The sequence below is a fragment of the Salmo salar genome, chromosome 01 (genome assembly GCF_965601325.2).
Source record: "Salmo salar chromosome 01, fSalSal1, whole genome shotgun sequence".
Taxonomy (NCBI): domain Eukaryota; kingdom Metazoa; phylum Chordata; class Actinopteri; order Salmoniformes; family Salmonidae; genus Salmo; species Salmo salar.
Genome location: NC_138291.1, coordinates 2,599,783 through 2,625,059, shown reverse-complemented (window position 1 = coordinate 2,625,059; position 25,277 = coordinate 2,599,783). Strand labels below are relative to the sequence as shown.

The 25,277-nt window shown below is 45.7% G+C and overlaps 1 protein-coding gene across 1 annotated transcript in view; it reads left to right on the top strand.

Moving 5' to 3' along the window:
- LOC106606645 (uncharacterized) overlaps positions 1-25,277 on the top strand; it is a 43,453-nt gene that overhangs the window by 5,353 nt on the left and 12,823 nt on the right. The window contains exons 2-10 of the mRNA XM_082957442.1: positions 1,327-1,991; positions 3,507-3,709; positions 7,336-7,743; positions 8,487-8,541; positions 8,786-8,876; positions 11,768-11,909; positions 13,007-13,111; positions 23,045-23,135; positions 23,651-23,843. Of these exons, the coding sequence (XP_082813568.1) occupies positions 1,327-1,991; positions 3,507-3,709; positions 7,336-7,743; positions 8,487-8,541; positions 8,786-8,876; positions 11,768-11,909; positions 13,007-13,111; positions 23,045-23,135; positions 23,651-23,843 (1,953 nt within the window). The remainder of the gene's footprint in view (positions 1-1,326; positions 1,992-3,506; positions 3,710-7,335; positions 7,744-8,486; positions 8,542-8,785; positions 8,877-11,767; positions 11,910-13,006; positions 13,112-23,044; positions 23,136-23,650; positions 23,844-25,277) is intronic.

The following is a 25,277-nucleotide window of genomic DNA, read 5'->3' as shown; positions in this document are numbered from 1 at the left end:
CTTGAGTGGCGCAGCGGTCTAAGGCACTGCATCTCCGTGCTAGAGGCGTCACTACAGACGCCCTGGTTCGAATCCAGGCTGTATCACAACCGGCCCGGGATTGGGAGTCCTGTAGGGCGGCGCACAATTGGCCCAGCGTCGTCCGGGTTTGGCCGGTGTAGGCTGACTCGCCTCGTTAAATAAAGGTTAAATGAAATACTGCCTGTAGTGTCTCTGTCTGTCTGTCCTGCCTGTAGTGTCTCTGTCTGTCTGTCCTGCCTGTAGTGTCTCTGTCTGTCCTGCCTGTAGTGTCTCTGTCTGTCTGTCCCGCCTGTAGTGTCTCTGTCTGTCCCGCCTGTAGTGTCTCTGTCTGTCTGTCCCGCCTGTAGTGTCTCTGTCTGTCTGTCCCGCCTGTAGTGTCTCTGTCTGTCCCGCCTGTAGTGTCTCTGTCTGTCCTGCCTGTAGTGTCTCTGTCTGTCTGTCCTGCCTGTAGTGTCTCTGTCTGTCTGTCCTGCCTGTAGTGTCTCTGTCTGTCTGTCCCCCCTGTAGTGTCTCTGTCTGTCTGTCTGTCCCCCCTGTAGTGTGTCTGTCTGTCTGTCTGTCCCGCCTTTAGTGTCTCTGTCTGTCCCGCCTGTAGTGTCTCTGTCTGTCCTGCCTGTAGTGTCTCTGTCTGTCTGTCCTGCCTGTAGTGTCTCTGTCTGTCTGTCTGTCCCCCCTGTAGTGTCTCTGTCTGTCTGTCTGTCCCCCCTGTAGTGTCTCTGTCTGTCTGTCTGTCCCGCCTGTAGTGTGTCTGTCTGTCTGTCTGTCCCGCCTGTAGTGTCTCTGTCTGTCCTGCCTGTAGTGTCTCTGTCTGTCTGTCCTGCCTGTAGTGTCTCTGTCTGTCTGTCCCCCCTGTAGTGTCTCTGTCTGTCTGTCTGTCCCCCCTGTAGTGTGTCTGTCTGTCTGTCTGTCCCGCCTTTAGTGTCTCTGTCTGTCCCGCCTGTAGTGTCTCTGTCTGTCCCGCCTGTAGTGTCTCTGTCTGTCCCGCCTGTAGTGTCTCTGTCTGTCCCCCCTGTAGTGTCTCTGTCTGTCTGTCCTGCCTGTAGTGTCTCTGTCTGTCTGTCCCGCCTGTAGTGTCTCTGTCTGTCTGTCCCGCCTGTAGTGTCTCTGTCTGTCTGTCCCGCCTGTAGTGTCTCTGTCTGTCTGTCCCGCCTGTAGTGTCTCTGTCTGTCTGTCCCGCCTGTAGTGTCTCATGCAGGTATTTCTCTCTGTTCTCACCCCCCACAGCGACAGAAGGAGAGGAAACGTGCAGGGAAAGACAAGGAGCCTGTAAGTATGTTTCTGTTCCTCCATACCGCGCCCCACTAGTGGAGAGTCTTTCACTATACCGCGCCCCACTAGTGGAGAGTCTTTCACTATACTGCGCCCCACTAGTGGAGAGTCTTTCACTATACCGCGCCCCACTAGTGGAGAGTCTTTCACTATACTGCGCCCCACTAGTGGAGAGTCTTTCACTATACCGCGCCCCACTAGTGGAGAGTCTTTCACTATACTGCGCCCCACTAGTGGAGAGTCTTTCACTATACCGCGCCCCACTAGTGGAGAGTCTTTCACTATACCGCGCCCCACTAGTGGAGAGTCTTTCACTATACCGCGCCCCACTAGTGGAGAGTCTTTCACTATACCGCGCCCCACTAGTGGAGAGTCTTTCACTATACCGCGCCCCACTAGTGGAGAGTCTTTCACTATACCGCGCCCCACTAGTGGAGAGTCTTTCACTATACTGCGCCCCACTAGTGGAGAGTCTTTCACTATACTGAGTCTTTCACTATACCGCGCCCCACTAGTGGAGAGTCTCACTATACTGCGCCCCACTAGTGGAGAGTCTTTCACTATACTGCGCCCCACTAGTGGAGAGTCTTTCACTATACCGCGCCCCACTAGTGGAGAGTCTTTCACTATACCGCGCCCCACTAGTGGAGAGTCTTTCACTATACTGAGTCTTTCACTATACCGCGCCCCACTAGTGGAGAGTCTTTCACTATACTGCGCCCCACTAGTGGAGAGTCTTTCACTATACTGAGTCTTTCACTATACCGCGCCCCACTAGTGGAGAGTCTCACTATACCGCGCCCCACTAGTGGAGAGTCTTTCACTATACTGAGTCTTTCACTATACCGCGCCCCACTAGTGGAGAGTCTTTCACTATACCGCGCCCCACTAGTGGAGAGTCTTTCACTATACCGCGCCCCACTAGTGGAGAGTCTTTCACTATACTGAGTCTTTCACTATACCGCGCCCCACTAGTGGAGAGTCTCACTATACCGCGCCCCACTAGTGGAGAGTCTTTCACTATACCGCGCCCCACTAGTGGAGAGTCTTTCACTATACTGCGCCCCACTAGTGGAGAGTCTTTCACTATACTGAGTCTTTCACTATACCGCGCCCCACTAGTGGAGAGTCTCACTATACCGCGCCCCACTAGTGGAGAGTCTTTCACTATACTGAGTCTTTCACTATACCGCGCCCCACTAGTGGAGAGTCTTTCACTATACCGCGCCCCACTAGTGGAGAGTCTTTCACTATACCGCGCCCCACTAGTGGAGAGTCTTTCACTATACTGAGTCTTTCACTATACCGCGCCCCACTAGTGGAGAGTCTCACTATACCGCGCCCCACTAGTGGAGAGTCTTTCACTATACCGCGCCCCACTAGTGGAGAGTCTTTCACTATACCGCGCCCCACTAGTGGAGAGTCTTTCACTATACTGAGTCTTTCACTATACCGCGCCCCACTAGTGGAGAGTCTTTCACTATACCGCGCCCCACTAGTGGAGAGTCTTTCACTATACTGCGCCCCACTAGTGGAGAGTCTTTCACTATACTGCGCCCCACTAGTGGAGAGTCTTTCACTATACTGCGCCCCACTAGTGGAGAGTCTTTCACTATACTGCGCCCCACTAGTGGAGAGTCTTTCACTATACTGCGCCCCACTAGTGGAGAGTCTTTCACTATACTGCGCCCCACTAGTGGAGAGTCTTTCACTATACTGCGCCCCACTAGTGGAGAGTCTTTCACTATACCGCGCCCCACTAGTGGAGAGTCTCACTATACCGCGCCCCACTAGTGGAGAGTCTCACTATACCGCGCCCCACTAGTGGAGGGTCTTTCCTTTGGGCTCTTGGTAAAGTAGTGCACTGTTATGGGGAAATGTATTTTCAGGGCATTAGGAAAGTATTCAGACCCCTTGACTTTTTGCGCATATTTTTACATTACAACCTTTTTCTAAAATGGATTAAATAACATGTTTTCCTCATCAGTCTACACACAATACCCCATAATGACATCACAGTAGCCCATAATGACATCACAGTAGCCCATAATGACATCACAGTAGCCCATAATGACATCACAGTAGCATTTGGATATGCATTTGTACACTGAACATATTTGCCTTTTTTTTTTTATGCCTCCTAGGAGAATCACGGGCCAGGGAGGTCAGGCCGCTCAGAGAATCAGGGAGGAGATTTAAACATTGAGAGAGAGCAGCAGCAGCAGCAGCAGCAGCAGCAGCAGCAGCAGCAGCAGCAGCAGAGGAGGTTACAGAGGTGCGCCTTGGTCCGGGACCTGGTGGTACTACAGCCCGCAGCAGGCAGCAGGAGGTGCAGGATTCTCCTTTGGAGGAGACCTGTGGTAGCAGTAACGGAGACCAGGAGGACGTGAGAGACGAGGGATTAGCCACGGAGACAGAAGTTTGTGTTGGATCCTTTTTACCTCCTCTATGTGTCATTTTTTTCATTTTACACTGCACCCTGCTTATAGTGAAGGTAGCTCCGATACGACGGCCTCCCCATTCAAGTCGATGGTGGCATAATGGGTAGACTGACAGTCCTCTTGAGTTTTACCTGTCAAATTACCAGGCTAAGAGGTTCCAAGCCCTGATCGACTGTTCATGGTGTTTCAATTGTCCTCCGCGGATGTGATCGCTGTAAGAGGAGTGTACTGTATTACTGGTGAAACTCATTAACGCTATGTCATTACCGCTCTGCTATGTCATTACCGCTCTGCTATGTCATTACCGCTCTGCTATGTCATTACCGCTCTGCTATGTCATTACAGCTCTGCTATGTCATTACCGCTCTGCTATGTCATTAACGCTCTGCTATGTCATTAACGCATGTTGTAACGCTCTGCTATGTCATTACGGCTCTGCTATGTCATTAACGCTCTGCTATGTCATTAACGCATGTTGTAATGCTCTACTATGTCATTAACGCTCTGCTATGTCATTAAAGCTCTGCTATGTCATTAACGCATGTTGTAACGCTCTGCTATGTCATTAACGCTCTGCTATGTCATTAACGCTCTGCCATGTCATTAACGCTCTGCCATGTCATTAACGCTTTGCTATGTCATTAACGCTCTGCCATGTCATTAACGCTCTGCCATGTCATTAACGCTCTGCCATGTCATTAACGCTCTGCCATGTCATTAACGCTCTGCCATGTCATTAACGCTCTGCCATGTCATTAACGCTCTGCCATGTCATTAACGCTCTGCCATGTCATTAACGCTCTGCCATGTCATTAACGCTCTGCTATGTCATTAACGCATGTTGTAACGCTCTGCTATGTCATTAACGCATGTTGTAACGCTCTGCTATGTCATTAACGCTCTGCTATGTCATTAACGCATGTTGTAACGCTCTGCTATGTCATTAACGCTCTGCTATGTCATTAACGCTCTGCTATGACATAAACGCTCTGGTATGTCATTAACGCTTGTTGTAACGCTCTGCTATGTTATTAATGCATGTTATTACCGCTCTGCTATGTCATTAACGCTCTGCTATGTTATTAATGCATGTTATTACCGCTCTGCTATGTCATTAACGCTCTGCTATGTCATTAACGCATGTTGTAACGCTCTGCCATGTTATTAACGCTCTGATATGTCATTAACCTCTATGGGCTAGGTGGGACGTTAGCATCCCACTCTATTCAACAGCCAGTGGAATCGCGTGGCGCGAAATACAAATACCTCAAATGATATAACTTCAATTTCTCAAACATATGAATATTTTACACCATTTGAAAGATAAGACTCTCGTTAATCTAACCACACTGTCCGATTTCAAAAAGGCTTTACAGCGAAAGCAAAACATTAGATTATGTCAGCAGAGTACCCAGCCAGAAATAATCAGACACCCATTTTTCAAGCTAGCATATAATGTCACATAAACCCAAACCACAGCTAAATGCAGCACTAACCTTTGATCTTCATCAGATGACACTCCTAGGACATTATGTTATACAATACATGCATGTTTTGTTCAATCAAGTTCATATTTATATCAAAAACCAGCTTTTTACATTAGCATGTGATGTTCAGAACTAGCATACCCACCGAAAACTTCCGGTGAATTTACTAAATTACTCATCATAAACGTTGACAAAATACATAACAATTATTTTAAGAATTATAGATGCAGAACTCCTTTGTGCAATCGCTATGTCAGATTTTAAAATAGCTTTTCGGCGAAAGCACATTTTGCAATATTCTGAGTACATAGCTCAGCCATCACAGGCTAGCTATTCAGACACCCGCCAACTTCGGGCTCACTAAACTCAGAATTACTATTAGAAAAATTGGATTACCTTTGCTGTTCTTCGTCAGAATGCACTCCCAGGACTCCCAGGACTTTTACTTCAACAACAAATGTTGTTTTGGTTCCAAATAATCCATAGTTATATTCAAATAACTCAGTTTTGTTTGTGCGTTCAGGTCACTATCCAAAGGGTAACGCGCGAGCGCATTTCGTGACAAAAAATTTCAAAATGTTCCTTTACCGTACTTCGAAGCATGTCAAACGCTGTTTAAAATATTTTTTTTTGCTATTTTTCTCGTAAAATAGCGATAATATTCCAACCGGACAACGTTGTATTCATTCAAAGAGGAAAAGAAAAAAATGGCGAGGCCTCGTGAACGCGCATCTCCAATCTCTCTGTCACCAGGCAGACCACTGACAAACTCTGCTGCTGTTATCTGCCCAGAGACAGGAGACGCGTCAATCCGGTTTCTGAAGGCTTTAGAGAGCCAATGGAAGCCTTAGAAAGTGTCACCTAACAGCACAGATACTGTAATGTCGATAGAGATGCAACAGAAGGACAACAAATTGTCAGACAGGCCACTTCCTGCTTGGAATCTTCTCAGGTTTTTGGCCTGCCATATGAGTTCTGTTATACTCACAGACACCATTCAAACAGTTTTAGAAACTTTAGGGTGTTTTCTATCCAATCTACTAATAATATGCATATTCTCGTTTCTGGGCAGGAGTAATAACCAGTTTAAATCGGGTACGTTTTTTTATCCGGACGTGAAAATACTGCCCCCTAGCCCAGGCCATGTCGTTAACGCATGTTGTAACGCTCTGCTATGTCATTAACGCTATATGTGTACTAGTAATTTAACCTATTATTTAAGAACAAATTCTTATTCACAATGACGGCCTACCCCGGGCCAAACCCGGACCACGCTGGGCCAATTGTGCGCTGCCCTATGGGACTCCCCAATCACGGTCGGTTGTAATACAGCTTGGAATCGAACCAGGGTCTGTAGTGAGGCCTCCACTAGGCAGCCCTGTAATATGAATTATTGACATTATTCACTGGAAGGAAGTAACCTGCTCATTCTGTATATTTGTAAAATTTAAATTCTTCACAATTCTTTAACTAATTTGACTTTAGACAATTGCATCTAATAGTTCCATCAAATAAATAAAAATCCATTTATTTCCCCCTTAGCGCTGTAAATTACTGACATTTATTTGAACAGCTTCTGTCTACCCAGTGAGTGAAGTTTAGTGGCTAACTGTTAGTGTTCCTCCATCTTGGATCTGTCCCCATCCAGGAGTTGGATATGAGTAGCTGCTTCTAGTGTGTAACTGCTCCTCCATCTTGGATCTGTCCCCGTACAGGAGTTGCATATGAGTAGCTGCTTCTAGTGTGTAACTGCTCCTCCATCTTGGATCTGTCCCCGTACAGGAGTTGCATATGAGTAGCTGCTTCTAGTGTGTAACTGCTCCTCCATCTTGGATCTGTCCCCGTACAGGAGTTGCATATGAGTCGCTGCTTCTAGTGTGTAACTGCTCCTCCATCTTGGATCTGTCCCCGTACAGGAGTTGGATATGAGTAGCTCCTTCTAGTGTGTAACTGCTCCTCCATCTTGGATCTGTCCCCGTACAGGAGTTGGATATGAGTAGCTGCTTCTAGTGTGTAACTGCTCCTCCATCTTGGATCTGTCCCCGTACAGGAGTTGGATATGAGTAGCTCCTTCTAGTGTGTAACTGCTCCTCCATCTTGGATCTGTCCCCGTACAGGAGTTGGATATGAGAAGCTGCTTCGTCTCTACGGCTGCTTGTATTGCTAAACGACAACTAGAGCAGAACCCCAAACCAGAGAAGAAAATTATTATCCAACAGCCTCAGGAGCCAGTGGTGAAACAACAACAGCAGGAAGAGGAACAGCAGGAAGAGGAACAGCAGGAAGAGGAACAGCAGGAAGAGGAACAGCAGGAAGAGGAACAGCAGGAAGAGGAACAGCAGGAAGAGGAACAGCAGGAAGAGGAACAGCAGGAAGAGGAACAGCAGGAAGAGGAACAGCAGGAAGAGGAACAGCAGGAAGAGGAACAGCAGGAAGAGGAACAGCAGGAAGAGGAACAGCAGGAAGAGGAACAGCAGCAGGAAGAGGAACAGCAGCAGGAAGAGGCTATAGTCAGGAAAAAGGAGGTGATTTTGAAAAAAAAATGTATCTTTCTGATTATGCTAAACATTAGCATGTACTATGTCTGTTTTTAGTAGGGTCTGTCGGTTTTTAGTAGGGTCTGTCGGTTTTTAGTAGGGTCTGTCGGTTTTTAGTAGGGCCTGTCGGTTTTTAGTAGGGCCTGTCTGTTTTTAGTTGGGCCTGTCTGTTTTTAGTAGGGTCTGTCTGTTTTTAGTAGGGCCTGTCTGTTTTTAGTAGGGCCTGTCTGTTTTTAGTAGGGTCTGTCGGTTTTTAGTAGGGTCTGTCTGTTTTTAGTAGGGCCTGTCTGTTTTTAGTAGGGTCTGTCTGTTTTTAGTAGGGCCTGTCTGTTTTTAGTAGGGTCTGTCTGTTTTTAGAACGGCCTGTCTGTTTTTAGTTGGGCCTGTCTGTTTTTAGTAGGGCCTGTCTGTTTTTAGTAGGGTCTGTCTGTTTTTAGTAGGGCCTGTCTGTTTTTAGTAGGGTCTGTCTGTTTTTAGTTGGGCCTGTCTGTTTTTAGTAGGGCCTGTCTGTTTTTAGTAGGGTCTGTCTGTTTTTAGTAGCGCCTGTCGGTTTTTAGTAGGGCCTGTCTGTTTTTAGTAGGGTCTGTCTGTTTTTAGTTGGGCCTGTCTGGTTTTAGTAGGGCCTGTCTGGTTTTAGTAGGGCCTGTCTGGTTTTAGTAGGGCCTGTCTGTAGTGTAATGCCGTGGACCTGCACTGTGACGTACTAACATACACTCTGCTTCCCCATTTAGAAAAAGGTGGAGGCCAATGTTGACGATATTCTTAAAAGAAGCACAGAGCTCGCCCGTAAGTCCTAACTCCATTCATACCGGTAATATCGATCACAAACGTGTGTCCCAAATGCCACGCTCTACCCTATACAGTGCACCAGGGCCCATAGGGCTTTGCTCAAAAGACAATGCACTATATAGGGATTTAGGGCCATTTGGGACACATGCAACCTCTTACTGATCTGAAAGCACTTCGGTGTTTTATTTCCAGTATTTACAACTACAAATGCCGTGCTTTTAAGTGTCTCTCCTCTCCTCAGTCATAGGAAACCAGTTTGCAGCCTGTGGCCAGTTTGATATGGCAGTCAAGTATTTCACTGACGCTATTAAACACAATCCCACAGAATTTAAGTGAGTATAAAAGTCAATGGCACTGGTTGGCACTCGGCTCATGTATGATATGAGTCCATAATGGTACCCTATTCCCTGTCTAGTGCACAACTCTATTCTGAAATGGCACCCTATTCCCTGTCTAGTGCACAACTCTATGCTGAAATGGCACCCTATTCCCTGTCTAGTGCACAACTCTATTATGAAATGGCACCCTATTCCCTGTCTAGTGCACAACTCTATTCTGAAATGGCACCCTATTCCCTGTCTAGTGCACAACTCTATGCTGAAATGGCACCCTATTCCCTGTCTAGTGCACAACTCTATTATGAAATGGCACCCTATTCCCTGTCTAGTGCACAACTCTATGCTGAAATGGCACCCTATTCCCTGTCTAGTGCACAACTCTATTCTGAAATGGCACCCTATTCCCTGTCTAGTGCACAACTCTATTCTGAAATGGCACCCTATTCCCTGTCTAGTGCACAACTCTATGCTGAAATGGCACCCTATTCCCTGTCTAGTGCACAACTCTATGCTGAAATGGCACCCTATTCCCTGTCTAGTGCACAACTCTATGCTGAAATGGCACCCTATTCGCTGTCTAGTGCACAACTCTATTCTGAAATGGCACCCAATTCCCTGTCTAGTGCACAACTCTATGCTGAAATGGCACCCTATTCCCTGTCTAGTGCACAACTCTATGCTGAAATGGCACCCTATTCCCTGTCTAGTGCACAACTCTATGCTGAAATGGCACCCTATTCCCTGTCTAGTGCACAACTCTATGCTGAAATGGCACCCTATTCCCTGTCTACCACCTTTGTTCTCGGCAGGTTGTAAAAACCTGCTGCTGCCTGGTATAAGATGTTTATAAAGATTAAATGTTATATTTTTAACAGCAGCATCTTTCTCTTCTATGCGCCGGTCCAGTAATGGAAACTTTCATGCGCATATCAGATGTGGCAGCTGTAATCAGTTAGTCACACCCCCTACCAGCGCTCACATCCCCCCCTACCAGCGCTCACATCCCCCCCTACCAGCGCTCACATCCCCCCCTACCAGCGCTCACATCCCCCCCTACCAGCGCTCACATCCCCCCCTACCAGCGCTCACATCCCCCCCTACCAGCGCTCACATCCCCCCCTACCAGCGCTCACATCCCCCCCTACCAGCGCTCACATCCCCCCCTACCAGCGCTCACATCCCCCCTACCAGCGCTCACATACCCCCTACCAGCGCTCACATCCCCCCCTACCAGCGCTCACATCCCCCCCTACCAGCGCTCACATCCCCCCCCTACCAGCGCTCACATCCCTCCCTACCAGCGCTCACATCCCCCCCTACCAGCGCTCACATCCTCCCCTACCAGCGCTCACATCCTCCCCTACCAGCGCTCACATCCCCCCCTACCAGCGCTCACATCCCCCCCCTACCAGCGCTCACATCCCCCCCTACCAGCGCTCACATCCCCCCCTACCAGCGCTCACATCCCCCCCTACCAGCGCTCACATCCCCCCCTACCAGCGCTCACATCCCCCCCTACCAGCGCTCACATCCCCCCCTACCAGCGCTCACATCCCCCCCTACCAGCGCTCACATCCCCCCCTACCAGCGCTCACATCCCCCCCCTACCAGCGCTCACATCCCCCCCCTACCAGCGCTCACATCCCCCCCTACCAGCGCTCACACCCTCCCCTACCAGCGCTCACATCCCCCCCCTACCAGCGCTCACATCCCCCCCTACCAGCGCTCACATCCCCCCCTACCAGCGCTCACATCCCCCCCTACCAGCGCTCACATCCCCCCCTACCAGCGCTCACATCCCCCCCTACCAGCGCTCACATCCCCCCCTACCAGCGCTCACATCCCCCCGTACCAGCGCTCACATCCCCCCCTACCAGCGCTCACATCCCCCCCCTACCAGCGCTCACATCCCCCCCCTACCAGCGCTCACATCCCCCCCTACCAGCGCTCACTCCTGCTTCTCCGTCGACTCTTCCTGCTCATCTGTTCCTCCATCAGTTTTTAAGATATAATTTAGCATTGCTATCAATCGGGATAAAGTCCTTGATGAGTCATCTGTTAAAATGTACATTTTGATATATTGGAGCAGCGTCATGTGATCTCTCAGTGCCAGAAGTGGAATATTGTGCGCAGCTTGTCGACACAGAAAACGGCTCTAAGCAATTACCTTTATTTTAGCGATGATTTGCATTAGATATAATTTCACAAAACATGTCGCGGGCAGTTTTTAAATGAATTCTGGGCCGCTAATTATTGGTTTGATAACAAACAGCATTGTAATTTGTTCAGCGGCCCACGGCCCTCCATTTGTACGTCGGCGGGTCAATTTCCCAAAACAATTATTATTGTTAGAATAGTAGAATATACAAGGTGCCATTTTGAAATTGTCGTTGTGCATCTTATGTCAGTCGCTAGCTAGGTTTCTATCCATTTGGCGACTGAATTTCATGCGAATATTCTAAAATCTGCATAAAAACAATATGTACATTTTCCATCAAATTGACTTGTGGATAAAGTGATGTGCGTGTTGACGTAGTGAACATTTAAAATACCTTTTGCGGCGAACAGGACGCTAGGCCACTCTGACGTTTTTTTCTCCAGTGGTATTGTGATACTACCCGGTATCGTGATACTTGGCTTCGTGTCGTGATACCTGGCCCTCGCGTCGTGATACCTGGCTTTGTATCGCGATACTTGGCCTCGCGTCGTGATACTTGGCCCTCGCGTCGCGATACCCGGCCCTCGCGTCGCGATACCCGGCCCTCGCGTCGTGACGACGACGACAACTATTTTCTGAGATGTCACTGTGTTCTACTTCTTTAGCTGTTAGATCAGCCGTCCTACTCTTGACGCTTTCTGAACACAGCTCCGATGTCCTGTTGTAGGCTGTTTGGGAACCGGTCCTTTTGTTACGAGAAGATGCAGCAGTATGATCGGGCGTTGTGTGACGCCGAGCTGGCGCTCTCCATGGAGCCTGGTTGGATTAAAGGACTATACAGGAAGGGGAAAGCTCTGTCTGGACTCAAGGTATTCAACAACATTATAATAATAATACTTCAATTCAACTTCAGGATTTTATCTCCCATCTCTGTGTTATGTTTGTCAATCTCACTATGCGCTCCCTCCATCTCTGTCCTCCCTCCATCTGTCCTCCCTCCCTCTCTCCGTCCACCCCTCTCCCTCTCTCTGTCCTCCCTCCCTCTCTCTGTCCACCCTCTCCCTCTCTCTGTCCACCCCTCTCTCTCTCTCTCTCTGTCCACCCCTCTCCCTCTCTCTGTCCACCCCCTCTCCCTCTCTCTGTCCACCCCCTCTCCCTCTCTCTGTCCACCCCCTCTCCCTCTCTCTGTCCACCCCTCTCCCTCTCTCTGTCCACCCCTCTCCCTCTCTCTGTCCACCCCTCTCCCTCTCTCTGTCCACCCCTCTCCCTCTCTCTGTCTCTGTCCACCCCTCTCTCTCTCTCTGTCCACCCCTCTCCCTCTCTCTGTCCACCCCTCTCCCTCTCTCTGTCTCTGTCCACCCCTCTCTCTCTCTCTGTCCACCCCTCTCTCTCTCTCTGTCCACCCCTCTCCCTCTCTCTGTCCTCTCTCTCTCTGTCCACCCTCTCTCTCTCTCTGTCCACCCCCTCTCTCTCTCTGTCCACCCTCTCTCTCTCTGTCCACCCTCTCTCTCTCTGTCCACCCTCTCTCTCTCTGTCCACCCTCTCTCTCTCTGTCCACCCCTCTCTCTCTCTCTGTCCACCCCTCTCTCTCTCTCTGTCCACCCCTCTCCCTCTCTCTGTCCACCCCTCTCCCTCTCTCTGTCCTCCCTCCCTCTCTCTGTCCTCCCTCCCTCTCTCTGTCCACCCCTCTCCCTCTCTCTGTCCACCCCTCTCCCTCTCTCTGTCCACCCCTCTCCCTCTCTCTGTCCACCCCTCTCCCTCTCTCTGTCCACCCCTCTCCCTCTCTCTGTCCTCCCTCCCTCTCTCTGTCCACCCCTCTCCCTCTCTCTGTCCACCCCTCTCCCTCTCTCTGTCCACCCCTCTCCCTCTCTCTGTCCACCCCTCTCCCTCTCTCTGTCCACCCCTCTCTCTGTCCACCCCTCTCCCTCTCTCTGTCCACCCCTCTCTGTCCTCCATCTCTGTCCAGAGGTACTTTGAGGCATGCCAGACCTATAAGGAGGTATTGAAGCAGGACAGTTTGTGTTCAGATGCTGCTCAGGAGTTGATGAAAGTTCAGATCATGCAGCTGATGGTATGTACGGAAGCCTCTTTTAATTTAACATGTAGAAATATTATAATAATATAGATTCTACGTAGGTAGAAAGAAAATCTATATATTTTCACCTACATTACTGTTATTATGTTTATTTGAAGAGGGACAGCGTACATCAAAACATATAGTACCAGTCCAAAGTTTGGACACCTACTCATTCAAGTTATTTTTGTTTATTTTTTATTTTCTACATTGTACAATAATAGTGAAGATGTCACAACTATGAAATAACACATGGAATCATGTAGTAACCAAAAAAGTGTTAAATAAATCAAAATATATTTTAGGTTCTTCAAAGTAGCCACTCTTTGCCTTGATGACAGCTTTAGACACTCTTGGCATTCTCTCAACCAGCTTCACCTGGAATGCTTTTACAAAAGTATTGAAGTTCCCACATATGCTGAGCACTTGTTGGCTGCTTTTCCTTCACTCTGTGGTCCAACTCATCCCAAACCATCTCAATTGGGTTGAGGTCAGATGATTGTGGAGGCCAGGTCATCTGAGGCAGCACTCCATTACTCTCCTTCTTGGTCAAATAGCCCTTACACAGCCTGATGTGTGTTGGGTCATAGTCCTGTTGAAAAACAAATGATAGTCCCACTAAGGGCAAACCAGATGGGATGGCGTATCGCTGCAGAATGCTGTGGTAGCCATGCTGATTAAGTGTGCCTTGAATTCAAAATAAATCACAGACTGTGTCACCAGCAAAGCACCATCACACCTCCTCCTCCATGCTTCACGGTGGGAACCACACATGCGGAGATCATCCGTTCACCTACTCGACCATGAAGGCCTGACTCACACAGTCTCCTCTGAACAGCTGATGTTGAGATGTGTCTGTTACTTGAACTCTGTAAAGTATTTATTTGGGCTGCTATTTCTGAGGCTGGTAACTCTAATGAACTTATCCTCTGCAGCAGAGGTAACTCTGGGTCTTCCTTTCCTGTGGCGGTCCTCATGAGAGCCAGTTTCATCATAGCGCTTGATGGTTTTTGCGACTGCACTTGAAGAAACCTTAAGTTCTCTAAATTTTCCAGATTGACTGACCTTCGTCTTAATGTAATGATGGACTGTCATTTCTCTTTGCTTATTTGAGTTGTTCTTACCATAATATGGACTTGGTCTTTTACCAAATAGGGCTATCTTCTGTATACCACCCCTACCTTGTCACGACACAACTGATTGGCTCAAACGCATTAAGAAGGAAAGAAATTCCACAAATTATATTTTAACAAGGCACACCTGTTAATTGAAATGCATTCCAGGTGACTACCTCATGAAGCTGGTTGAGAGAATGCCAAGAGTGTGCAAAGCTGTCATGAAGGCAAAGGGTGGCTACTTTGAAGAATCTAAAATATAAAATATTTAGATTTAACACTTTTCTGGTTACTACATGAGTCCATATGTGTTATTTCATAGTTTTGATGTCTTCACTATTATTCTACAATATAAAAAAATAATAATAAAGAAACCCTTGAATGAGTAGGAGTATCCAAACTTTTGACTGGTATTGTAAGTCTCAGTACAGCAGCTAATTTTTGTCTGCAATCAAATCCAATTTTATTTGTCACATGCAGATGTTATTACGGGTGTATAGAAATGCTTGTGTTTCTAGCTTCGACAGTGTAGTAGTGTCTAAAAATTCACAACAATATACACACAACCTAAAAGTAAAAAGAATGGAATTAAGAAATATATAAATATTAGGATGAGCAATATCGAAGTGGCATTGACTAAAATCCAGTAGAATACAGTATATACATATGAGATGAGTAAAGCAGTATGTAAACATTATTAAAGTGACCATTGTTCCATTATTAAAGTGACCAGTGATTCCATGTCTATGGGGCAGCAGCCTCTCTGTGCTAGTGATGGCTGTTTAACAGTCTGATGGCCTTGAGATAGAAGCTGTTTATTAATCTCTCATTCCCAGCTTTGATGCACCTGTACTGACCTCACCTTCTGGATGATAGTCCCCGGGCAGGGTAGCGTATAAACAAGAAAAACATTATATACGAACATACAAACATCATTTAAAAAAATATATATGATGAAATAAAAATTTGCTAGATGGTAATTTTCCATGAAGAAAAATGGTGACTTGCTTCAGTGCTGTGAATGTATTTTTGTGGCATTAGGAAAGAGAGAGTCCAAGTCAGTTGTACAACTGAAAATGTCTCTTCCACATTTAACCCAACCCCCTCTGAATCAGAGAGGTGCAGGGGGCTGCCTTAATCGACATCCACGTCTTTAATGTCCGGGGAACAGTGGGTTAACTGCCTTGTTCAGGGCCCGGGGAACAGTGGGTTAACTGCCTTGTTCAGGGCCCGGGGAACAGTGGGTTAACTGCCTTGTTCAGGGCCCGGGGAACAGTGGGTTAACTGCCTTGTTCAGGGCCCGGGGAACAGTGGGTTAACTGCCTTGTTCAGGGCGCGGGGAACAGTGGGTTAACTGCCTTGTTCAGGGCCCGGGGAACAGTGGGTTAACTGCCTTGTTCAGGGCGCGGGGAACAGTGGGTTAACTGCCTTGTTCAGGGCCCGGGGAACAGTGGGTTAACTGCCTTGTTCAGGGGGTAGAACGACAGATTTTTACCTTGCCAGCTCAGAGATTCGATCCAGCAACCTTTCGGTTACTAGTCCAACGCTCTAACCACTAGGCTACCTGCCACATGTCCAGGCTATAGGATATAGGATAGCCTGAACATGTGAAAATAGGTTTGGTATCTCTAGCTTGAAAGGTTGAAGAATTACTGTTGTGGAGTTGTTGTTGTTGGTAAATAACATGAACTTTTTTAAAGTTGGTCTTGACGCTTAATTAACCAAGGAGCAGGACCATTTAGAATGGCTACTACCACTGTATTCTCGTTCGAACCCACTGTGTTCTCGTTCGAACCCACTGTGTTCTCGTTCGAACCCACTGTGTTCTCGTTCGAACCCACTGTGTTCTCGTTCGAACCCACTGTATTCTCGTTCGAACCCACTGTATTCTCGTTCGAACCCACTGTATTCTCGTTCGAACCCACTGTATTCTCGTTCGAACCCACTGTATTCTCGTTCGAACCCACTGTATTCTCGTTCGAACCCACTGTATTCTCGTTCGAACCCACTGTATTCTCGTTCGAACCCACTGTATTCTCGTTCGAACCCACTGTATTCTCGTTCGAACCCACTGTATTCTCGTTCGTTCGAACCCACTGTATTCTCGTTCGAACCCACTGTATTCTCGTTCGTTCGAACCCACTGTATTCTCGTTCGTTCGAACCCACTGTATTCTCGTTCGAACCCACTGTATTCTCGTTCGTTCAAACCCACTGTACCCACTGTATTCTCATTCAAACCCACTGTATTCTCATTCAAACCCACTGTACCCACTGTATTCTCATTCAAACCCACTGTATTCTCGTTCGTTCAAACCCACTGTATTCTCGTTCGTTCAAACCCACTGTACCCACTGTATTCTCATTCAAACCCACTGTACCCACTGTATTCTTATTCAAACCCACTGTACCCACTGTATTCTCGTTCAAACCCACTGTATTCTCGTTCGTTCAAACCCACTGTATTCTCGTTCGTTCAAACCCACTGTATTCTCATTCAAACCCACTGTATTCTCGTTCGTTCGAACCCACTGTATTCTCGTTCGTTCAAACCCACTGTATTCTCGTTCAAACCCACTGTATTCTCGTTCAAACCCACTGTATTCTCATTCAAACCCACTGTATTCTCGTTCGTTCAAACCCACTGTACCCACTGTATTCTCATTCAAACCCACTGTATTCTCGTTCGTTCAAACCCACTGTATTCTCGTTCGTTCGAACCCACTGTATTCTCGTTCGAACCCACTGTATTCTCGTTCGTTCGAACCCACTGTATTCTCGTTCGAACCCACTGTATTCTCATTCAAACCCACTGTACCCACTGTATTCTCATTCAAACCCACTGTATTCTCGTTCGTTCAAACCCACTGTATTCTCGTTCGTTCAAACCCACTGTACCCACTGTATTCTCATTCAAACCCACTGTACCCACTGTATTCTTATTCAAACCCACTGTACCCACTGTATTCTCGTTCAAACCCACTGTATTCTCGTTCGTTCAAACCCACTGTATTCTCGTTCGTTCAAACCCACTGTATTCTCGTTCAAACCCACTGTACCCACTGTATTCTCATTCAAACCCACTGTATTTTCGTTCGTTCAAACCCACTGTATTTTCGTTCGTTCAAACCCACTGTATTTTCGTTCGTTTAAACCCACTGTATTTTCGTTCGTTTAAACCCACTGTATTTTCGTTCGTTTAAACCCACTGTATTTTCGTTCGTTTAAACCCACTGTATTTTCGTTCGAACCCACTGTATTTTCGTTCGTTCAAACCCACTGTATTCTCGTTCGTTCGAACCCACTGTATTCTCGTTCGTTCAAACCCACTGTATTCTCGTTCGTTCAAACCCACTGTATTCTCGTTCAAACCCACTGTATTCTCGTTCAAACCCACTGTACCCACTGTATTCTCATTCAAACCCACTGTATTCTCGTTCGTTCAAACCCACTGTACCCACTGTATTCTCATTCAAACCCACTGTATTCGCGTTCGTTCAAACCCACTGTATTCTCATTCAAACCCACTGTACCCACTGTATTCTCATTCAAACCCACTGTACCCACTGTATTCTCGTTCAAACCCATTAAAATATGGTTCTCGTTCCAAAAGTATTCATAGATTACTTGTCAAAAGATTGAAACTAAGTAGGCTCCATCTGAACATGTCAATGTTTTGGAGGTGATAACACATCTCCTCCTACACGGTTTTAGCTATGTATTACGGCTGTCTCAGACAATTTTGCGGGGAGGGAAAAACTGAACGTCGTCTGTCCTTTTGACCAATCTTGGTTTAATCAGACCAGAGAAACATGTTTCTCATGAGCTGAGACTCCTTTTAGGTGCCTTTTGGTAAACTCCAAGCGGGCTGTCATGTGCTTTTTACTGAGGAGTGGCTTCCGTCTGGTCACTCTACCATAAAGGCCTGATTGGTGGAGTGCTGCAGAGATGGTTGTCCTTCTGGAAGATTCTCCCATCTCCACAGAGGAACTCTGGAGCTCTGTCAGAGTGACCATCGGGTTCTTGGTCACCTCCCGGACCAAGGCCCTTCTCCCCCGATTGGAGCTGTCCATCCGGCCAAACTGAGCAAACGTCTTCCATTTAAGAATGATGATGATAAAGGCAACTGTTTTCTTGGGGACCTTCAATGCTGCAGAAATGTTTTTGTACCCTTACCCAGATCTGTGCCTCGACACAATCCTGTCTCGGAGCTCTATGGACAATTCCTTCGACCTCATGGCTTGGTTTTTGCTCTGACATGCACTGTCAACTGAGGAACCTTATATAGACAGGTGTGTCTTTCCAAATCATGTCCAATCAATTGAATTTACCACAGGTGGACACCAAACAAGTTGTAGAAACATCTCAAGGATGACCAATGGAAACAGGATGCACCTGAGCTCAATTTCGAGTCTCATAGCAAAGGGTCTGAATACTTATGTAAATAAGATATTTTTTTTGTTGCAAAAATCTCTAAAATGCTGTTTTCTATTTTAGAATAAGGCTGTAACGTAACAATGTGAAAAAAGGGAAGGGGTCTGAATACTTCCTGAATGCCCCCAGAAAAGCAGATCCCTTTGAGCATGGGGAAGTTATTAGTTACATGTTGGATGGTGTATCAATACACCCAGTCACTACAAAGATACAGGCGTCCTTCCTAACTCAGTTGCCGGAGAGGAAGGAAACCGCTCAGGGATTTCACCATGAGGCCAATGGTCACTTTAAAACAGTTACAGAGTTGAATGGTTGTGATAGGAGAAAACTGAGGATGGATCAACAACATTGTAGTTACTCCACAATGCTAATCTAACTGACAGAGTGAAAAGAAGGAAGCCTGTACAGAATGAAACATTTCCAAAACATGCATCCTGTTTGCAACAAGGCGTTAAAGCAATACTGCAAAAAAAAGTTTGGAAAAGCAGTTCACGTTTTGTCCTGCATACAAATTGTTATGTTTGGGGCAAATCTAATACAACACATTACTGAGTACCACTCTCCATTTTTTTTCAAGTATGGTGATGGCTGCATCATGTTATGGGTATACTTGTAATTGTTAAAGACTGGGGAGTTTTTCAGGACAAAACAAAACCGATACAAATAAATTAACTCAATAGAGCACAGGAAAAATCCTCGAGGAAAAACCTAGTTGTCTACTTTCCACCCAGATGAATTCACCTTTTCAGCAGGACAATAATCTAAAACGCAAGGCCAAATCTACACTGGAGTTGCTTACCAAGGAGACGTGAATGTTTCTGAGTGGCCGAGTTAGATTTTCAAGTAGATTTATTTCAAAACTCTACAGCAAGACCTGAAAATGGTTGTCTAGCAATGATCAACAACCAATTTGACACAGCTTGAAGATTTTTGAAAAGAGTTATGGGCAAACGATCCAGGTGTGGAAAGCTCTTCGAGACTTACCCAGAAAGACTCACAGCTGTAGTCGCTGCCAAAGGTCCTTCTACAGAGTATTGACTGAGGGGTGAATATTTTATGTAAATTCAATTTCTGTATTTCAATTTTGGTAAATTTGCAAAAAAATATCTAAACATGTTTTCACTTTGTCATTAAGGGTTATTGTGTGTAAATGGGTGATTTTTAAAATAAATATATTTAATCCATTTTGAATTCCGGCTGTAACACAACAAAATGTGGAATAAGTCGAAGGGGTTTCTGAAGGCACTGTAACAGTATAATCTACATACATTTGTATATCAACACCATGGCACACATGCAGGTAATTTATATATATATAAGCTATAAAGGTAAAGGGTAAAGGTCCTATGACGGATCCCTGTGGGACCCCCGTTACCAGATAACGAAACTCTATGATTCTACCGTACTATATTCTGACAGATAAATATGAATCCATCCATTTTAAAGCATTTTGGGGGGGAGAAATTCATCTTTGCTAGTTTAGAGAGTAGGATTCTGTGATTTTTACAATATCAAATACTTTTTTTGCACATTTTTATTAACACAGCTCTTACCACTTCCCCTTTTTGTCAAGTTTCAATTTAACCTTCTCCCAAAAAAAATACAAGTTAGCTCTCAGTGGAATGATTCGCAGAGAAGCCGAATTGTAGTGGGGTATAATGAGAAAGCGCTAGTATTCAAGTGGCTAGGTTTTCAAGCTGCTTCAAATTTTGTTAACTTCCACCTTGGAATCATAACATTTTGATTGGGTGATACATAACTCTCTGTAAACCTATGGATCTGAATAAAGACATGAAAGCAGTGACTATAGAGTAGCTATCCTTTTATCCAACTGAAAAGTTGATGGAACCTTATCTCCCTAAAATATGTCTTGCCCCTTTACTCTTAAACTGGCTTTTTCCAAATTTGTTTTACATAATTTTTTTTTTTTAATTTCGCCTCAATTTAAAAGTTTCCTTTTGATAAATGTTCTTAACTGTGAACCTTGTTTCCTCCTGAATTCATTCTGTCAACATCAAAACAATCACATTTTATTAGTCACATACACGTGATTAGCAGATGATACTGTGGGTGTCGCGAAATGCTTGTGTTTATTATAGTAATATCTAACAATTTCACAATACATCTAAAGGAATGGAATTTAGAATATATAAATATTTGGGTGTGCAATGTCAGAGCGACAGATACAGTAGGATAGAATACATTATATACATATGAGATGAGTAATGCAAAATATGTAAACATTCTTAGTGACTAGTGTTCCAATTTATTAAAGTGGCCAGTGATTTCAAGTCTGTGTATATAGGGCAGCAGCCTCTAATGTGCTATTGATGGCTATTTTACTTCTTGTGGATTAGTGGGACGCTACCGTCCCATTTCGACAATTTCCTGTGAAATTGCAGAGCGCCAAATTCAAATTAAATTACTATACATTTTTAACTTTCATGAACTCACAAGTGCAATACATCAAAATAAAGATTCATTTGTTGTTAATCCAGCCGCCATCTCAGATTTCTACAAGGATTTATGGCGAAAGCAAACCATGCGATTATCTGAGGACAGTGCGCAGCACACAAATGCATAACAAATCATTTTCAACCAAGGAGTTGCGACACGTAAGTCAGAAACAGCGATATAATATATGCCTTACCTTTTGAAGGTCTTCTTCTGTTGGCACTACAAAAGGTCCCATTTATATTACAAATGGCCCTTTTTGTTCGATTGTCTTTCTTTATAACCATAAAAACTCAGTTTAGCTGGCGTGCTTTAGTCAATAATCCACTCGGTTTCCGTCCTTCAAAATGCATACAAAATGAATCCCAAACGTTAACAATAAACTTATAAACTTATCCAAACAACTCAATCAATGTTTATAATCAAACAATAGGTACCCTAATACGCAAATAAACTATAAAATTTAAGACGGAGAATCGTTATTGTCTTTACTGGAGATAAACAAAAAGAACGCGCTATCTCGGCCATCCGCATGGAAACACTACAGCCAAAATGGGAGCCCTTAGAAAAACTATTTCTCATACTCATTTTTCCAAAAACCAGCCTGAAACTCTTTCTAAAGACTGTTGACATCTAGTGGAAGCCCTAGGAATTTGCAATCAGGCACGATTTCGCCCTATTATAAAAGTGCCAGCTATTGAAATCGGTGGTAGAATGAATGTATTTTTTGGGGGGGATGGTTTGACCTCGTGGTTTCGCCTGCCATTTCAGTTCTGTTATACTCACAGACATTATTTTAACAGTTTTAGAATGTGTTTCTATCCAAATCTACCAATTATATGCATATACTAGCTTCTGGGCCTGAGTAGCAGGCAGTTTACTTTCGGCACGCTTTTCATCCGGATGTCAAAATACCGCACCCTATCCCAAAGAAGTTAACAGTCTGATGGCCTGGAGGTAGAAGCTGTTTAACAGTCTGATGGCCTTGAGATAGAAGCTGTTTAACAGTCTGATGGCCTGGAGATAGAAGCTGTTTAACAGTCTGATGGCCTTGAGATAGAAGCTGTTTTTCAGTCTCTCGGTTCCAGCTTTGATGCCGCTGTACTGACCTCGCCTTCTGGATGATAGCGGGGTGAACAGGCAGTGGCTCGGGTGGTTGTTGTCCTTGATCTTTTTGGCCTTCCTGTGACATTGGGTGCTGTAGGTCTCCTGGAAGGCGGGTAGTTTTCCCCCGCACCACCCTCTGGAGAGCCCTGCGGTTGCGGGCGGTGCAAGTTGCCGTACCAGGCGGTGATACAGCCCGACAGGATGCTGTCAATTGTGCATCTGTAAAAGTTTTTGAGGGTTTTAGGTGCCAAGCCAAATTTCTTCAGCCTCCTGAGGTTGAGTAGGCGCTGTTGCGCCTACGATTTCAGATTGTCCGTGATGTGTACGGCGAGGAACTTGAAGTTTTCCACTTGCGCTGCATTCTCGTCGATGAGGATAAGATGGGGGTTGCTCCCTCTGCTGTTTCTTGAAGTCCTAGTCCAGTTGTTTTCTCAGACCTCTGAATTAATTCCAGTTTATAATGCTTTCTGTAGTGCAGTATCTCTTCCATTACCTGCCATAGGGTGTCATTAAATAAGATGCATAGAATATCTCTGTCTCTTTCCACCTGCGTGTGTGTGTGTGTGTGTGTGTGTGTGTGTGTGTGTGTGTGACGCTTGTGTACCTATTTTAGTTGACTAATAAATGACTGCAGCGCCCACAGGGCTCTCCAGAGGTACTGTCTACCCAACGCACCATCCTATTATAACCTCTCTAACGTGCTGGTGAATGCACCAATCTGTAAGTCGCTCTGGATAAGAGCGTTTGCTAAATGACGTAAAATGTCAAATGTAAATGTTGCTGATTTGGATGTGTGGTGTGTTTTTTTTTTTTCATCCTAGGAAATGGGATTTACTCGTGAGCAGAGCTCTAATGCGCTGATTGCCCATGGAGACTTTGAGAAGACGCTTAATGTCCTGTCTGGTATTGAAGGTAAACAACTAGACTTAACAGTAGCCCGAGTCCCACAACAGTTTGTGCTGTCTTGCCAATATGACAATGCGTTGTCGCAACGGCACAAACCGATCTGGGACTCGGTTAATGTCCCCCAATTCATAAAGATAACACCTTTTGAATATCTGGTATTTTAACTTGTGTATCTCTCTCTCTCTCTGCTCTCCTGCTCCGCTCTCTTCTCTCTGTCTCTCTCCTCTCTGTCTCTCTCTCTCTCTCTCTGTGTGTCGCTCGCTCTCTGTGTGTGTCGCTCTCTGTGTGTGTCGCTCTCTGTGTGTGTGTCGCTCTCTGTGTGTCGCTCTCTGTGTGTCGCTCTCTGTGTGTCGCTCTCTCTGTGTCGCTCTCTGTGTGTCGCTCTCTCTGTGGGTCGCTCTCTCTGTGGGTCGCTCTCTCTGTGGGTCGCTCTCTCTGTGGGTCGCTCTCTCTGTCTCTCTGTGTGTGTGTCTCTCTCTGTGTGTGTGTGTCTCTCTCTGTGTGTGTGTGTCTCCCCATAGATGAATATGGTAGTAATGACCTTCCTGCGGCTGCTACCTCAGCGGAGGACAGTGCGACGTGGGAGGGAGTGGGCCCCAGACCTAAACCTCTCCTCCAAACCAGACCTAAACCCAGATCCACTACCCCAGGCCCTAAACCCAGATCCCCTATCCCAGGCCCTGTACACCATGATGCACCAGGAGGGAGTACAAGGTGAGATACAGTACCAGTCAAAAGTTTGCACACACCTACTCATTCCAGCGTTTTTCTTTATTTTTTACTATTTTCTACATTGTAGAATAACAGTGAAGACATCAAAACTATGAAATAACACATATGGAATCATGTAGTAACCAAAAAAAGTGTTAAATAAATCAAAATATATTTTTCAAAGTAGCCACCGTTTACCTTCATGACAGCTTTACACATTCTTGGCATTCTCTCAACCAGCTTCATGAGGTAGTCACCTGGAATGCATTTCAATTAACAGGTGTGCCTTGTTAATATGTGGATTTTTTTTTTCCTTAATGCGTTTGAGCCAATCAGTTGTGACAACGTAGTGGTGGTATACAGAAGATACCCCTTTCTGACCCTGGTTACTCCTGTGTGTCGCTCTGGCTGGGAGTCTGTTAGATGATTGTGATATAGTTGTTGAGTGGCTGCACTGCAAGTATATTGTATGTTTTTAAATATTCAATAAAAAAATAAAAAAAATAATTAAAATAAAGAGAAACCCTTCAATGAGTAGGTGTGTCAAGTTTTAAATGGTACTGTATATCATTACTTCAGGTCTCTTGCGCTGAAATTCTTTACATGAAGCACAAGTTCCTAAATTTAAAAATGTAGCAACACACCAATATTTAGGAGCACAATGAAAGTATTTGATAAAGAGGTGTTTTTATGATTTAGAAATGACAAGAGTTCATGAAAACGGTTTTTGGAGTGTTTTGTGCTCAATCAAACACAATGTACCCACCCCAAATATTTGAGTCACTTAGGTGAAGGAAAAATGTTTAGCTGGTCCTTTAATTAAAGTCGGTATCACTCAGTCTTGTCAGTCTCTTGGTGAGCAGTTGAACCAGCTCAAACTAACATCGGAAAAACAACGTAGTGTGTGAACAACACAATTTTAAATCGCCTTGGGACACAATGACAAACACACTTCAGTAGACTGGCAGGTAAATTTACTTCTATGCCTGTGTGCATTCCCCCTCCCTCCTCCCCCTCCAGGTACTGTTGCTGTATGGGATTTGTAGTTTTTTTGTGTGATTAGATACCAGCTATGAAACAGCAGAAATACTTAGAAAATAGCAACGACAGCAATTATTTTTGCTATAAATTACAACATGCACGTTTGCTCGTACTTGACTTTTTTTGTGTGGCACACATCTATTTTGAAGGGTTACCCTGGCGAGCCCCGTTTGAATGGTTTTCGCTGGCGAGCCCCGTTTGAATGGTTACCCTGGCGAGCCCCGTTTGAAGGGTTACCCTGGCGAGCCCCGTTTGAAGGGTTACCGCTGGCGAGCCCCGTTTGAATGGTTTTTGCTGGCGAGCCCCGTTTGAATGGTTACCCTGGCGAGCCCCGTTTGAATGGTTTTTGCTGGCGAGCCCCGTTTGAATGGTTACCCTGTGCGAGCCCCGTTTGAA